At 31.4% G+C, this 15,881-nt stretch overlaps 1 protein-coding gene and 1 non-coding gene across 2 annotated transcripts; one reads left to right on the top strand and one right to left on the bottom strand.

Moving 5' to 3' along the window:
• Positions 1 to 1,166: 1,166 nt before the first annotated feature.
• Positions 1,167 to 1,272, bottom strand: LOC121222828 (small nucleolar RNA R71). Its single transcript, XR_005920199.1, has one exon. It is a non-coding gene; the product is annotated as a small nucleolar RNA R71 (small nucleolar RNA).
• A 12,638-nt stretch (positions 1,273 to 13,910) lies between these two features.
• On the top strand, positions 13,911 to 15,116 carry LOC107915536 (probable leucine-rich repeat receptor-like protein kinase At1g35710). The gene is made up of 2 exons (XM_016844684.1): positions 13,911 to 14,172; positions 14,338 to 15,116. The coding sequence occupies exons 1-2, from the start codon at positions 13,911 to 13,913 to the stop codon at positions 15,114 to 15,116; spliced, it is 1,041 nt and encodes a 346-aa protein (XP_016700173.1).
• The last annotated feature ends 765 nt before the right edge of the window (positions 15,117 to 15,881 follow it).

The raw sequence follows: 15,881 nt of genomic DNA, 5'->3' as shown, positions 1-15,881 counted from the left end.
AACTAATTTTTAGAAATCGTGCATTGGAATTTTACTTTTTATTTTCTTAGTTTTTATATCACCACTTCAAATCAACATATTTTTCATCACCAAATTGTTTAAATTTGCATTTCATAAATATTCTCTTTCATAGTACCTATGGATACGATAACTTGACATTACTTGTCACTTTATTACTTGGTACGATTTTGTACACTTGCACATTTCCTTCAAATCAACATATTTTCCATCACCAAATTGTTTAAATTTGCATTTCATAAATATTCTCTTTCATAGTACCTATGGATACGATAACTCGACATTACTTGTCACTTTATTACTTGGTACGATTTTGTACACTTGCACATTTCCTTCAAATCAACATATTTTCCATCACCAAATTGTTTAAATTTGCATTTCATAAATATTCTCTTTCACAGTCCCTATGGATACGATAGCTCGACATTAGTTGTCACTTTATTACTTGATACGATTTTGTACACCTGCACATTTCCTTAGTTCCAAGTTTTTGGCGCTGTTTTCGGAGACTGTTTTAAAAGACATTATTTGTGAAATTTTTAATTTTGGTTTAATTTTAATTTTAATTTAACTATTTTTTCTGTGATTGTTTTAGGTGTTTATGAGTATTGATCGAATTATCGACTTACTCCTCGTAGGTCTTGAAATTGAAAGAATTTTTCGACAAAGAAGAAGAGAAGCAGCTCAAAGAAGGTCCAAAGAGATAAACTTTGAAAACCAGAATCAAGAAAATGGAGCAAATCATGCTCAAAATTCTATCCTTATTGCTGATGATATGGATAAAGCCTTAAGAAAGTATGTCATGCCACTGTTTCATGAGCTTAATTCGGGTATTAGGAGACCCGAAATCAAGGCACAACAATTCGAGTTGAAGAAAGTTATGTTCTAGATGCTTCAGACAGTGAGCCAATCCAGTGGAACGCCTACTAAAGATCCTCACCTTCACCTCAGATTGTTTATGGAGGTGAGTGATTTCATCAAAGTTGCTGGAGTACCCGAAGATACACTAAGATTAAAGTTGTTCCCATATTCACTAAGGGCCAAAGCTCAAGCTTGGTTGAAATCATTGCTACCAGATTCCATTACCACAGGACAAGAGTTAGCAGAACGATTCCTTATGAAGTACGTCCCACCTAGCAAAAATGCTAAGTTGCAGAATGAGATTACTACATTCCAACAGATGGATGACGAATTCTTGTATGAGGTGTGGGAAAGATTTAACGAACTATTATGAAGATGCATTCATCATGGAATCCCACATTGCATCCAATTAGAGACTTTTTATAACGATCTTAATGCTCACATAAGGATGGTAGTAGACGCTTCTGCTAGTTGTGTTCTCCTTTCTATGTCTCATAATAAGGATTATGAAATCATTAAAAGAATTTTCAACAGCAATTACTAATGGTCAACCAATCGAGCAGTGTCAAGAAGACGAGTTGTAGGAGTACATGAAGTGGACGCTCTCACTTCACTCCCATCTCAGGTATTTGCGATATCCTCAATGCTTAAAAGCTTTACTACTAATGGGTTTAATAATTTTGCAGCTCAACCACCGAATCAATTTGAAAATGTAGTTGTGTTTATTGTGGGGAAGGGCACTTGTTCGAAAAATGCCCATCAAACTCAAAATATGTTTATTACATGGGTAACCAGAACCAAAACTAGAACTAAAACTGAAGAAGACAAGGACTACAATTAAATTTTTATAACCCATCTTGGTGAAACCACTCGAAATTTATCAATAAAATTAGGAAAAATGACTATTTTAATAATTTAGGCAAGGCAATGATTTGAAAGAAGAAGAAAAAATGTTTTCAAATTCAAATTCAAATCTTACGCTGATCTTGGTCTCGGCTAACCTAAAATGAATCAGCATCAAGGTTTTTCAAAGCCTCATCCTTCTTATTAGGAGAGCTGCTAATTACTATAACTTTGAGCCCCCATACCCTTGCCAAATTCACAACCACATGACCCAGCCCAATCACACCAACCTGTAAACCAGGCTTATCGAGTCCATGATCAAGATTTACTTAAACTATTACCATTTTGAAAGACACCAACAATTATATTGGAGTCCATGTAAAGTTTTACACCTGCACTGTTAAATAAAGTGCAAATGAGCTATCACCTTCAGGTTCACTTAAAAAACAAAATCAAAAACTGAAACATGATTTAGTTCATACCTGGGTATTATGGCAACTCATTTTCTGGCAAACCCAATAATGCATTTTCCCTAAGAAAATTTTGAGGAGAATTCATTAAAAAATAATCTCAAGGGGAAAAAAATGACAACGTAACTAGAGAGACGGTTTAGAAGCAAATAAAGGTAATTATGAAATGATTTAATATATAAGACTACCGCAGATTCTAAGATCACATTACAAAGCCATTATTGTCATCCACTCAATTTAAAAGCAGAAAATCAGTAATATTATTTAAAATCAAAAGTAGATCCTAAAAACTCATTAGTTATCTATTAAAAAACTGAAGATTTCATGTGAAAATTGAAGATATACCACATAGGAGCTAACACCAATGTCATATCTTGTTAAAGTTCTTCCGAATCTAGATATAGAGGTCCCTGGAAAAAAAGAACTAGCTTCATTCAGCCAGTTATTGTGGTAAGAACTGTTACGGAAATTGGAGACTTCTGAACATAAAAACAGACCATATATATATAGATTACGAACCATCTTGCAAGGAAGATGTGATAGATGCATAGATGGAGTGAAATTTATTAAAGTCAATTCATCTAAGTTGTCAACTTTTAAATTTAAAAGATTAGTAGACTTAAAATGAATTTTTGGATGGAATCAAGAAATTTTTGAGCTGAGATGTCTAGGAGCTAACTATTAGCTTCAAAACGTACTTTGAATTACTCAATTTTGAGTTCAGGAGCTTAAGTCATGATTGTTTTAATAAAGGCTACGTGAACAAAATTTTTGGATGAGATTATTACGGCAAATTATGAGTTTCGGGCTTCAATTCGAGTTTAAATCAAGATATGGAGAGTTAAAACTATGCTCATAATTTTTCATAATAATCCCGTCAAAAAATTCTACTCGTGCAATGTTCATTAAAACGGTCATAACTTGAGCTCCTGAACTCAAAATTGGGTGATTCAAAGTATGCTTTGAAGCTAAGAGATAACTCTTCAAATTCTATGTAGACAATGTCTAGATACCATCCAAACATTTGTCTCAAGTGGACTGATATTCCAAACTTAAAAATTAACAGCTTGATTAAATTGACTCTAATAAATTTCATCTTACCCGTGCATGTATCAAGATGAAAACCGCTTGATGAAAATGAACTTGCAAAAATCGTTGTTGGTGAGGATCGAGTGAAACAAAAATGGATCAGCTGAAAAAGATAAACCTAAGGGATTTCCACAATAAATTTGAAACCTAAAAGCGGAGAAGAAAAAACATAGAGATTTAGAAAAGAATCAACAAAACTCTCTTGTTTTTTTCAGTATTTATTACTTATAAACAATATATAAGATAGATTATAATATGCACAATATAGTATTATATAATATAACAAAACATTGTGGTATCAATAGTTATGTGCAATTTTATATATTAAAGTAAATGTATATAATTAATAGTACATAAAATATTATTAAAATTTTAATATTTTAATAACATGTTATTTTTATTAAATTATATTTTGAATTGAATTGTTAATTTTTACAAATTGTATTTAGATATTAAATTTATTTATTATTTATTTTAAACTTGTGTTTTGGGATATACTTAGTTTATTTTAGGTTTGTATAATAATCCATATACTATTTGAGTTAAGGCTTAGGATAACAATATTAATTAGAAGAATTTTACATTAATATTTTAATAATTTAACGCACATAAGTTAGATTAAGTTTTTATGTAATAATTTCTAATCTCTCATCAAATTTTTTGTTTCTAAATTTATAGTACAAGAAAACTTTTAGATAATATGAAATTTTATGTGCTCGCAAGCTCGACTCAGTAAGTTACCAATACATTCAGTATAACAATTCTGATCCTTACTCTTTTCTTTGTTAATCACTTAGATGTTGTAATCTATTTCATTTAATAAAGTTCATTTATTATTTTTATAAAAAAAATAAACAGCCAAAAAAGCCAAACAGCTAGCTTACTTTGCTTTTGGGTTTTTGAACATAGAACAACGTTTTCTATTCCAAATAACACAAAATTGTTGAAATCCAATTATAACTTAAAAGTTAAATTAATATTTAATGATTGAAATCTGAAAAATGTAGAGTGATTGGAAAATTTTATTATTAAAAAAGGCTTAAATCCAAAAGATCGATAGAAAATAATTAACATTATTATTTCTTAAAATTTAAAATTTAAATTAATATCCAATAGTTGGAATAAAGAAAAGGAAAAAAATGTAAAAACAACATATTATTACTTATCCGAAAAATTAATATTAAAAAATGTGAAATGGAAGGAATTATTAATGCTTAAAAGTTAATTTTAAAATTAATACTTAATAGTTGAAATTAAAATTAAAATTAAAAAATGTCAAGTTTCTAGTTAAATAGTTAATTTTATAGATGATTAAAGGTATATATATATCATTCACTATTTATAATTTCAAAATTAATGTTTTTATATATAGCAATCTATCTATTAAACTACCATAGTATATCAGTAATAAATAAAGTTTTTACTCACAGTCATAACTCATAACGAAACAAGACTACATGATACAGGCCATAAAAATATTCTAACAAAAGCAGTGAATAAGCGACCGTCGGATGGAAAATCAAAGAAAAACGCTACTTTTCTATGGTGTCAATGGTTAATTGAAATTTATTACTTCTAGCCGACGCTTCCAAAACGCCAAAAATTAAACTCTAAATTTTGTTATGGATGGATAAATAATTGGATGAGATATACAATTTTGAGGAAATAAATAGGTTTGGGAGAGTTAAAATTTTGAAGTAATGGATTCCATTGTATTTTCATCTTTTATATGTAATTGATTGCGAAATTACATAAGATGAAAGATTGTGTAACATGGAAAAGTCATTGATATATATTTCTTTTGCGAAAAGACTTTGACAACCTACTTTGTTTGATTGGAAGGTGAGATTGAAATTAACGTTGTTAGTGAGGTTATTTGAGTAAATTAAATTTTGTTTTATTGGCTATTTCATACACTATTGTTCAATATAAATATGGCTTTCATTTTTTTCTTACATATACCCTTAATTTTATTTAATTAAATCTAAATACTTATTCCACCATTTATCCTAAAAACACAATCAAATCCCTTTTCAAAGTTAATTTCGATTCGAGGGAAGCCATGCCGAAATAGTAAAATAAAAATTGTTATGAATGGGAATTCTTTTATAAGAATTTCATCTATCTCTATGAGTATGATTCAAGCTTTTAAAATATGATCTTTACTTAATTTTATTTTTAATTATTAACTATATTTTGAAGTAAACTTTAATATAGTAGATGTTTTATTGCATATGTAAAATATGGATAACATTAGGCTAATAATAATTAATAAATTTGTAACCAAAACTGTTCCTAAATTTATTATGTCAAACTATATATAAAATTTCTAAGGGATCAAAATAAAAGTTTGGAGAGTATAAATACAAATCTACCTTTTTTCCCCCAAAAAAATGGTATTTAAAGAAAATTTAAAAAACTTAGGGGTCCAAACATAGAAATAGTCCTTTTTCTAATTAGGCATGCTGAAAAACTACCTAATAGCATAAAAAGTTGAAGAGTGTGAAAATCGGGGGGAGGGGGGCCTGTCCCCTACGCCACCGCTTACACGTTTGAAAGCTTTCCAAATATATTTATTCATGTACTAATTCATAATATATTTTTGCATAATATTATGGTAGTGATTATATTTAGTAAAAAATAGGGGTTGTGTCGTACAACATTCTTATTACTTTTATGTATAAAGTTTTTTTTTTAAAAGTAATGCGATTTTTAGGTATAATATCAAAAATAGCTCCTAATGTTTGGTTCTTTGGTCATTTGGCCCTTAAGGGTTTTTTTGGATCACTTTCACACCTAACGTTTTTTTTTTGGGTCAAATTGGTCTGTTTTTAACGGAGATGCTGACATGGCCATTAGGTGACTAACAGCACTGATTTGAAAATTTTTTTTACTCCACCTAGGCGCCAACGCATTTGACACCTAATTAAAAAAAAAGAAGCCTGTTCGATCCTAAAAACAAAAAAATCTTGAATCAGTTAATAAAAGAGAGAGAGAGAGGATAGACAGTGAACCCTAACTTGAGAAAGTCAGAAAATGATTACCCAAAGGCTGTTGCAAAATCAAATTTGATTTTGGATTATATATTGGGGTATGTTTTTAAAATTTTTCACTTTTAAAACATTATGTATGTTATTTCGGTGTATGTTTAGGGTTTTTAAGTTTGGGGATTTTAGTTTAGGTTGTCGAATTTGGGGATTTTGGGTTAGGGGTTTTGATTTTGGGGATTTTTGCTTAGGGTTTTTGATTTTGGAGGTTTTTGTTTATTATTTTTTATTTTTGAGACATTGGCTTAGGGTTTTTCTACTAATTAGAAGAGGAATTTCGTGTATTTTAGTTTATGGCTACTAACAAAATTGAAATCCCTCAATAAACCCAAAACCCAAAAAAGAAGACTTTTTGATTGTTTCATTTAACAAATCTGCATGTTTCATTATACTTTTTGGTTCAGTGCACGAATTTTAGGTAGGAATTATAATGTTGGTTGGAGGGGTCAATAATTCAAGGCATAATTCGGTAGGTGAACTTATTGAAGAAATCCCTCCATATTTTGTTGTTGTTATGTTATTATATATATAAACTTTATCATATTTTATTATATAATTATTAAATCATTTAACTTTATATGCATTTTGTATTGTTTATCATATTTAATATTTTGTTTGTCTACCTTTTTCTGTTGCACTTTGTTTGTCTGTTAGTATGAAATCTTACTATTTTTTAACTTTTGTAATATGTTTTTTTTAATTGTTTAAACTGCAGATGTCTAATAAGGAGGAATACTACATAAACTTGTATGTTGGGGGTAAATTTGTATGTGATCCCCATGTTAGGTATTCAGGTGGTGATATGGTGAGGTTTAAAGACGATCCAGATACGGTATCATATTTTAAGTTGTGTAAAATAGTTGAAAAAAGGGGTTATGGTTTAATACAGTGCAACTAATTTATTTCAACATACCTGACAGTAGGACTTTGCAAGATAACCTTAAGGTTGTGTGGAATGATAGTCGCAATATTAACATGTTGAACTATTGGGTTAAGCACAACGAGATAGACATGTATGTAGAGCATGAGATTGCTATTTTTTCTAATGATGATATAATGTTAGCTGTAGAAACTGTGGAAAGTGTTGGTTATGGTAATGAAGGTGTTGAGGTTGCTGGCAGTAAAGGTGGTGAGGGTGGTGAAGGTGTTGAAGGTTTAGGTGGGGAGGATGTTGAGGTTGTTGGAAATAAAAGTGGTGAGGGTGGTGAGGGTGTTAAAGGTTTAGGTGAGGAGGGTATTGAGGTTACTGGCAGTCAATGTGGTAAGAGTAATGCTGCAGGTTAAGATTTAGATGGTTTAGATGCATCTGTTGAAGGGTTAGAAAATGGTGATGAAGGTTTAAATAGTATTGTTAAAGAAGCTGGTGATGAGGGGCTTGAGGATGAAAGTGAGTGATTCAAAGGATTAGAATGTTTATTTGATGAAGGTGATGTACTTTTTAGATGGTGATGAGGAGGAGGAGAAGCTTCAAGAAGTTAGGCAAAAGGTGAGGGAAGTGGAGGGGAAAACTAGTAGGAAAGCTAAGGAAACAGTACTTGATGAGACTGAAAGTGAAAGCTCTAGAAAGTAGTTTGAGGTTGAGGTCCCTGAAAAAGTCGAGGTTGAAGGACTAAATGATAGAGTTGGTAGGGAAGAAGAGGGGAATAGGACTGAATATTTTGATAATGATGATCATGGGAGCATACTTGGGTCAGATGATAATGATAATATTGATACTTGTAAAAGAAAAAGAAGAAGAAGTAGGTTCCCCACATACAATCCAAACTCAACAAGTCCACACTTTTGTATTGGGATGTTGTTTAAGGATGGTAAGCAATTCAAATCTGCAATTCGTAAGTACTCAATGTGTTGTAGAAGGGAACTTAAGATAATCAAGAATGAACCAAATAAGGTTAGAGTTAAATGCATTGTATCTAAAAAGTGTAAATGGAGAATATTTGTAAGTTACAGTAACATGTCCATATGCATTCAAGTGAAAAGCTTTCATGATGAGTACAACTATTGTGTTAGTTTTAGAAACAAAACGTTTAATGTAAAAGTAATTACAGATCATTTTGAAGCTACTATTAAGGACCACCAAAAAATGAAGCTAAGGGAGATACAAAGAAGGGTAGCTTTAGAAATGCATGTGAATGTTAATATGATAAGGTGTAGAAGGGCCAAGAAAATAGTAAAGGATAAGTTGAAAGGAAATTTTATAGAGGAATTTGCTATGCTGTGAGATTATGCTGATGAGTTCTAAAGAATCCTAGAAGTACTATAAAGATGGCAGTGAAGCACTAAAAGAGGTTGGAAAGAAGGGTGCAGACCTATACTAGGTTTGGATGGCTGCTTCTTAAAAGGTCCATTTATGAGTGAGAAGTTGTCTGTTTTTGGGAGAGATGGAAACAATCAGACGTACCCAATTGTCTAGGCTATTGTTGAGAGGGAATGCACTTATTCTTGGTCATGGTTTCTTAGTCTTTTTATAGCAAACTTAAGAATGGAAGATGGTTTTGGGTATACAATCATTAGTGACCAACAAAAGGTAAATAATGCTATTTATTTTTCACCAATTTATTACTGATGTTTTACTTATGCTTTGTAAATTAATTACTAGGTCTTAAGATAGCTATTAATGACATTCTGCTTAGAGTAGAACATAGAAGTTGTGCTAGGCATGTCTTATCAAACTAGTATGGTAAGAAGAAAGCAAAGGCATTTGAATTTGCTTTTTGGAAAATTGTGAAGTCTATAACAGAGAGGAAGTAGGACTAAAACAAAGAAGAATTGTATAAGATTTATAAAGGTGTTGCAAATGAGTTGTTTTCTAAGAATTCAAAAGCTTAGACCAAAGCCTTCCAGGGGTTGCACTTGGTGTCAGATGTTGTTGACAATAACCTCTGTGAAGCATAACCTCTGTGAAGCATTTAACTCTAGCATCATGAAGTCTAGATTCAAAAGCATAATAATCATGTTGGTGGAAATCAGAGTTAAAATGATTACCAGAATAATGGATAAGAGGATAGTGGATAAGAGGAAGTAATGTAGTTCATGGAAATACAATTATGGTCCACTAATAAAGAAAAAATTTGATGACAACAAGAAGAAAGGTTTCGATTCAAAGATGATTTGGAATGGGGAAAATGGATATGAAGTTAAAAAAGACAGAAAATAGTACATAGTAAATGTAGAGGATAAAACCTGCAATTTTTGAAGCTGGGAATTATCTAGGATCTCTTGTCTCCATGCCTGCTCTTCTATATGGCTTCTTAAACAAGATCTTGATGACTACTTACATAGGTACTACCACACGCAGATATTTGAAAGCATATGCATATGCTTTACAACCCATAAATGGGTCACATAAGTGGAGAAAATCTGGTATTGAACATGTACTTCCACCAGTTGAGAAAACAATGCCTGGTAGGCTAAAGAAGAATAAAATGAAGGCAAAAAATGAACCAAAAAAAGTGAAGTCTGGACAACTGAGTAGGGCTGGCCTAATTATGAGATGCAAGAAATGTGGTGGTGAGGGTCACAACATAAGATCATGCCTTCAACCTAACACAGCTGAATCACGGGTATATCGTAAACACCTTTTTATTGTCAATTTTTGAAATTTTTAAGTCTAATTTGGGGTTATGATTTTTTTTTAGTCTAGTATGAGTACAAGAACTAGAAGCTAAAAAAAGAACAACAGAAGACAATGCATTCAACCTAACACAACTAGATCGCAGTTTTATCGTAAACACTTTTTTACTATCAAATTTCAAAATATTTAAATCTAATTTGGGGTTTTGATTTTTTTGTCTTAGTCTAGTACGAGTACAAGAACTAGAAGCCAAGAAAGGAGGGTATATCAGGAACCTATCAGCACACAAGAATCCACTGCAGCAAAGAAGATGAAGAAATGAATTGAGATGTTATTCTGACTAAACATTTTGTTTGTTTGTTGAAATAGTTGCTTGACATATTTTTTTGTTTGCCATTACATGTAATAGTTGCCTAAGATTTTTTTTTTGTATTTTAGGCTTCTAGAACTTGCTTGAAGTTGGTATAACAATGATGGCATATGTAACAATTTGATGTGGTACATCATTACTGCTATAGGCAACTATGTGGGTCTAGGGTCATTTTGTTAGTTACTATTTTGAACATGACATACAATGTCAAATATCCAACATTTTAGTACATGTAACTTCTTTTTTCAACAAACATTCTGTTGTTCATTTTGCTCGTAGACCTTTCATTATACTTCCCACAAATTAGCTACAAACACCAATTCAAATATGACAATTTATGTCAACAACAAAGTTTGAAGGTACTAGATATACAAAACAGAAGAACATGACACCATACTTTTCGAATTATAACATTCCTAAATAAATGTGACACATAAGATAAATAATACATTGCAAATAAACATTTTCTCATAAAACTCTTTTCTTTCTTGAGTGATTTATATTTTTGCTTCAAGATCTTAATCTTTGTGTTTAATTCAATGTGATCCACAACATCATGATCGACCTCTTTTGTTTGGTTGTCCTTGCCTACATTTTGCACACTACCACTCTTAGGCATCTCAACATTATTGCTTCTACTACCACTCTCACACATCTCAACACTTCCACACTTCATAATCTGCTTCCTAAGTCTCGTATTCTCTTTTGCAAGTTTTCTTTCGCTATCATGTAATTCAAATATTACTTCATTCGCCCTGTTACACAGTTTATTATCATGCCACTTAAAAAATTTGCATCCACCAACCTACAATTCACACAAAAAAGTTCGACTTTTTAATAAGACTTATTATATAAACCCTACAATTCACTCAAAAATCTAATGCTACGACGAATTGTAGCACCAATTTAGTCTAGCCGACACAAAAATCAAACAAACTAAAAAAAATCCCCAATTTCTTATGAACCCTAAAACAAATTGGCTAAATATATGTTTAGCCGAAAATTTAAGCAACCATAATACCTTCTGGCTAGGTTTAAATCGCTCCACAAAGTCTCTCTCAGAGCTAACTTGTTACAGAAACATGTTATTTTCTCTTCTTCATAAACAAACTCCCATCGTGATGAAGAAACCAAGTTCGAATGAGACAACTTTTCCATATATGGCTTCCAACCACTTTTTTCAAGCAATATTTTCAATTCTGTCACTAACCCACTAGATTTCAAGCTTCGATTTCTGCAGCATTTTAGTTGAGAAAGAGAGGATTCAAGATTTAGGATTCTTCATTTAAAAGCTCTTACATTGTTTTACTTGTGCCCGTGTGTGTTTAGGGGTTTTTTTAATTTTAAATTCATTTGCTGACGTGGCATATAAGACAAAATAATATCACGTCAGCATTTACATACATTTGGCACCTAGGTGGAGTAAAAAATTTCAAATTAGCGTCGTTAGTCACCTAACGGTCACGTTAGCATCTCCATTAAAAATAGACCAATTTGACCAAAAAAAAACGTTAGGTGCGAAAGTGATCCCAAAAAAACATTAAGGGCCAAAGTGACTAAACATCCAAACATTAGGGGCTATTTTTGATATTATGCCTAATTTTTATATGTTAATAATTCATTTTTATATTTCGTGTTTATTTTATTTTTCATGACATGAAATTTTTTATTTTAATTTATTCTATAATATTAATATTCTTTTCACCATAATTTAACACCTTAACTCTAAATATGTTTATTAAGAATAATTAAACGATTATATTTATTATACTTATCGCATTTAAAAATTTTAACTCAATTTTGTGAAACATTGCGAGCACGCATATTCTAGTTCTAACAGAAGCAATGGTTTGATGGAAAACTGAGAAATATACACAACATTTCTATGACAATCAGTAAGATGCTTAATTTCTTCTGTTTCTCGGTGCCGACCCTTCCAAAACGCCATAAACTTATGGATGAGTATCAAATAAATAAGATAGGGAGAGTTAAAATTGTGAGGAAATGAATTTCATTAATAGTGTAATGGATATATGATTGTATGGTAAGAAGTATCTCCAATACATCCTCTCTCTTTTACATTTTTTTCAAGATTTTTCTTAGGTAAATGTTTAGGGGTTTCCAAAATAGGTATGAAAGGCCTTGGGGGATGGGGGATGGAAGAAAGAAAAGTAAAAAAACGCATGATACTTTTTAGACCAACATCAAACCAAGTATGGCCGAAGACTTTGACAAAGAACTTCGACATTTTGCACTTTAATTCACTTAAAATATTGCCAATGATCAAAGTTAAAAATAGAAAGACCATGTTTGCTATATCATGTTTTCAAATTTAAATCCCTTAACTTACTTCTTTTTAATAAAATTATCCTCAATTTCACATTCAATTTTGTTTTCATTACTAAAACTTTTTTTTTGTAAGTCATGCATTTTTCTTTTATAATTAAAGCTTGCTTTATTTATTGTTAGCAATTTTTTGGACAAAATTTTTTAGCTGTAATTCTTATTAATATTTTGGATGTATGGTAGTATATATTTGAAAATTGGTCCATTTTAATTATGATGGGTGTCGAATTCATCAAAAATACTAATTTTATGCCTAAAGACTAAGCAAATTGTAGTATAGGAAGTCGGATCATTCCCAAAAAGATTGGGATATCTAAAATTGTCATTTCAATTTAATCAGGTTGCGTACCAACTAGTAATAGTACTTACGATATGTAACGCCTATGCAAAAATAAAAAGAGAAAATTTAAATCTGATAAAAATAAAAATAATACAGATAATTAAAATAAAAATAATAATTAAATTAAATTAAATAAATCGATAGGATAGAAATTCCAACTTTTAAGCTTAATTTTTCCCCGTTTTACCACCAATAAAATTTTAATATCTTCACGGGGCTAATAAAAGTTCTTGCATAGGGCTTTAGACCATCGAGGTCTTTACATCACCGTCAAGAACTTAGCTAAGGAGAAAGAGAAAAGATCGCAGATTGTACCCTCAAAAAAATAAAAAGAAAAAATTGAGACTGGTGTAGAATTATAACGCTTTAATCGATAGTAATTTATTGTTTTGACGTCTTGAAATTTGGCATATATATAATATAAATATCGTTTATAGTAGTTATAGTTTTAATCTATAGTAATCTATAATTTAATTTTTTTAATAGCGGGATCAACAAGTACAATTTAACAAGTTTTTAATACATCATTTTAGTTTTTACTGTTTTCCATTTTAATTCTTATTTTTTTATCCCTATCAATATTTGAAAAAGAATATTTTTTTAGTGACCAAAATGAAAGTAACCTAAAAATTAAGTGGTCAAAATGAAAGTCTAAACATAATAAGACATGTACAGTGAACTGTCATTAAAAACTTATTACTCAGATTACTAAAATGAAATCGTTTAAAAAATTAGGTCAAAAAATCACAAAAATTTAATTCTAAGTGACCAAAATGAAAACGCCATAAAAACCGGGTGACCAACTGAGTAGTTTCCCCTTTAATGAACTATTAAATGTATTATACTAAGTATTTGTCTGAGTGTTTGAAACAGTTCCGACATTGTAGTATAAATAGGCAATGTCTTTGATCACAATTAACAACCAAAAATCTTAACTTCAACTGTCAAAGCCATGGCTTCCTTCTCAATACCATTCAAACTCATCGTCTTCTTCCTCTTCTTTGCATCTTCCCATGCTTTCTCTTCTAAAACCATAGCCTCCACGGAAGCTGAAGCTCTTCTAAAATGGAAAGCTAGCCTACCCAACGACACCCAAACTTTGCTCTCTTCTTTGTGGGGCGGAAGCAACCATTGCAATTGGACTGGAATCACTTGCAATAATGCTGGAAGCATCACCGATATGATCCTGATAGATTATGAATTGGAATTGAGAGGTACAATTATTTCTCTGGGAATATCCCTTCAGAAATTGGCTTATTGAAAAGTCTTTCTATATTCAATCAGTGGATCCATTCCATGAGAAATTTTGAACCTTACCAAGCTTCACTACCTGGACTTGGCGCAAAATAATATATTTGGAAGTATTCCTTCTGATATAGGAAGGTTGAGTTCACTTACTGTACTTTTTCTTTACCAAAACCATCTCACTGGTACAATACCTATTTCTATTGGAGACTTGCAAAATTTATCCCAAATTGACCTCGCTGACAATAGGCTCAATGGTTCCATACCTAAAGAGATCGGAATGATTAGATCACTTTGGCTACTTGATCTTTCAAACAACCATCTAACTGGTCCTATACCAACATGTATAGGAAACTTAAGTAACATGAACTATCTCTATCTGTGGAGTAATAATTTCTTTGGTTCTATCCCCGATCAGATAGGAATGCTCAAATCTCTTTTCGACTTGCAGTTGTCTAACAATAATCTCACTGGCGTAATCCCTGATTCCATAGGAAACTTGACTAACTTGGAAAAACTTGTGCTTCATTTTAATGGGCTTTCTGGTTCAATCCCAACTTCGATGGGAAACTTAAACAAGTTTTTTGGTGAACTTCCTCCAAATTGGGGACAAAGCCAGAATCTAACAAGCTTACTGATCTCCAACGATAAAAATTGTGGAAAGATTCCATTCGAATTGGGACATGCAACCAAATTACAAGAACTTCATCTCTCTTCGAATCATCGAAATGGTGAGATTCCTATGGAACTAGGAAAGTTGACAATGATGAACCGTCTTTATCTAAGTGATAATCATTTTTCTGGCAAAATTCCATCAGAGATTGGACTTCTTTCAAAACTAGAACAACTTGACTTGGCATCAAACAATTTAAGTGGGCCTATTCCTGATGATCTTGGACATTGCTTCAAGTAATTCAACTTGAATTTGAGCAACAACAACCTCGAAGAGAGCATTCCATCTTCAATAAGTTACATTACACTACACCAAAACAGGGTTTTAGCGGCACTTTTAGTGGCGTTTCGACAAAAAACGCCGGTAAAATTCAAGAATTAGCGGCGCTTGTGAGAAAACGCCGCTAAAAATGAGCTTTAGCAGCGTAACTAAGAAAACGCCGCTAAAAATATGCATTAGCTGCGTTTACGTAAAAAACGCCACAAAAAAAATCCAAACGGCGTCGTTTGATAGTCTTCGGAGGGCTTTAGCGGCGTTTTTGTATTTGCGCCGCTAATGCTTTGACTTTCAACGGCGATTTTAGGCTTTCGCCGCTAATGGTCGGGGGTTTTAGTGGCGTTTTTGATCAACCGCCGCTAAAGTTAAGGTATTTAGCAGCGATTTCTTTGAAGCGCCGCTAATATTTGGTCTTTTAGCGGCGTTTTTATATAAGCGACGCTAAAGTTAAGACTTTTAGCGGCGTGTCTATGATAAGCGCCGCTAATGTTAGGGGTTTTAGCGGCGTTTTTGTTGAAGCGCCGCAAAAAACATTTTATCTTAATTGGTTTATTATTTAGATTAATTAAATAAAATTCAACTTAAATCTAATTAAATATTTAAAATATTCAGGAAAAATAACACATAGAAATAATTTGAAATAAATCACATGGAAAAAATTAAAATACTATTATTTAAAATAATTTTTAAGATTTTTGGGTACATGATTAATACTGCTTATTTTTTATA

This window comes from Gossypium hirsutum, chromosome D10 (genome assembly GCF_007990345.1).
Source record: "Gossypium hirsutum isolate 1008001.06 chromosome D10, Gossypium_hirsutum_v2.1, whole genome shotgun sequence".
Lineage (NCBI taxonomy): Eukaryota > Viridiplantae > Streptophyta > Magnoliopsida > Malvales > Malvaceae > Gossypium > Gossypium hirsutum.
The sequence above is the reverse complement of the archived record's forward strand: the minus strand, read 5'-3'. Positions and strand labels throughout refer to the sequence as shown.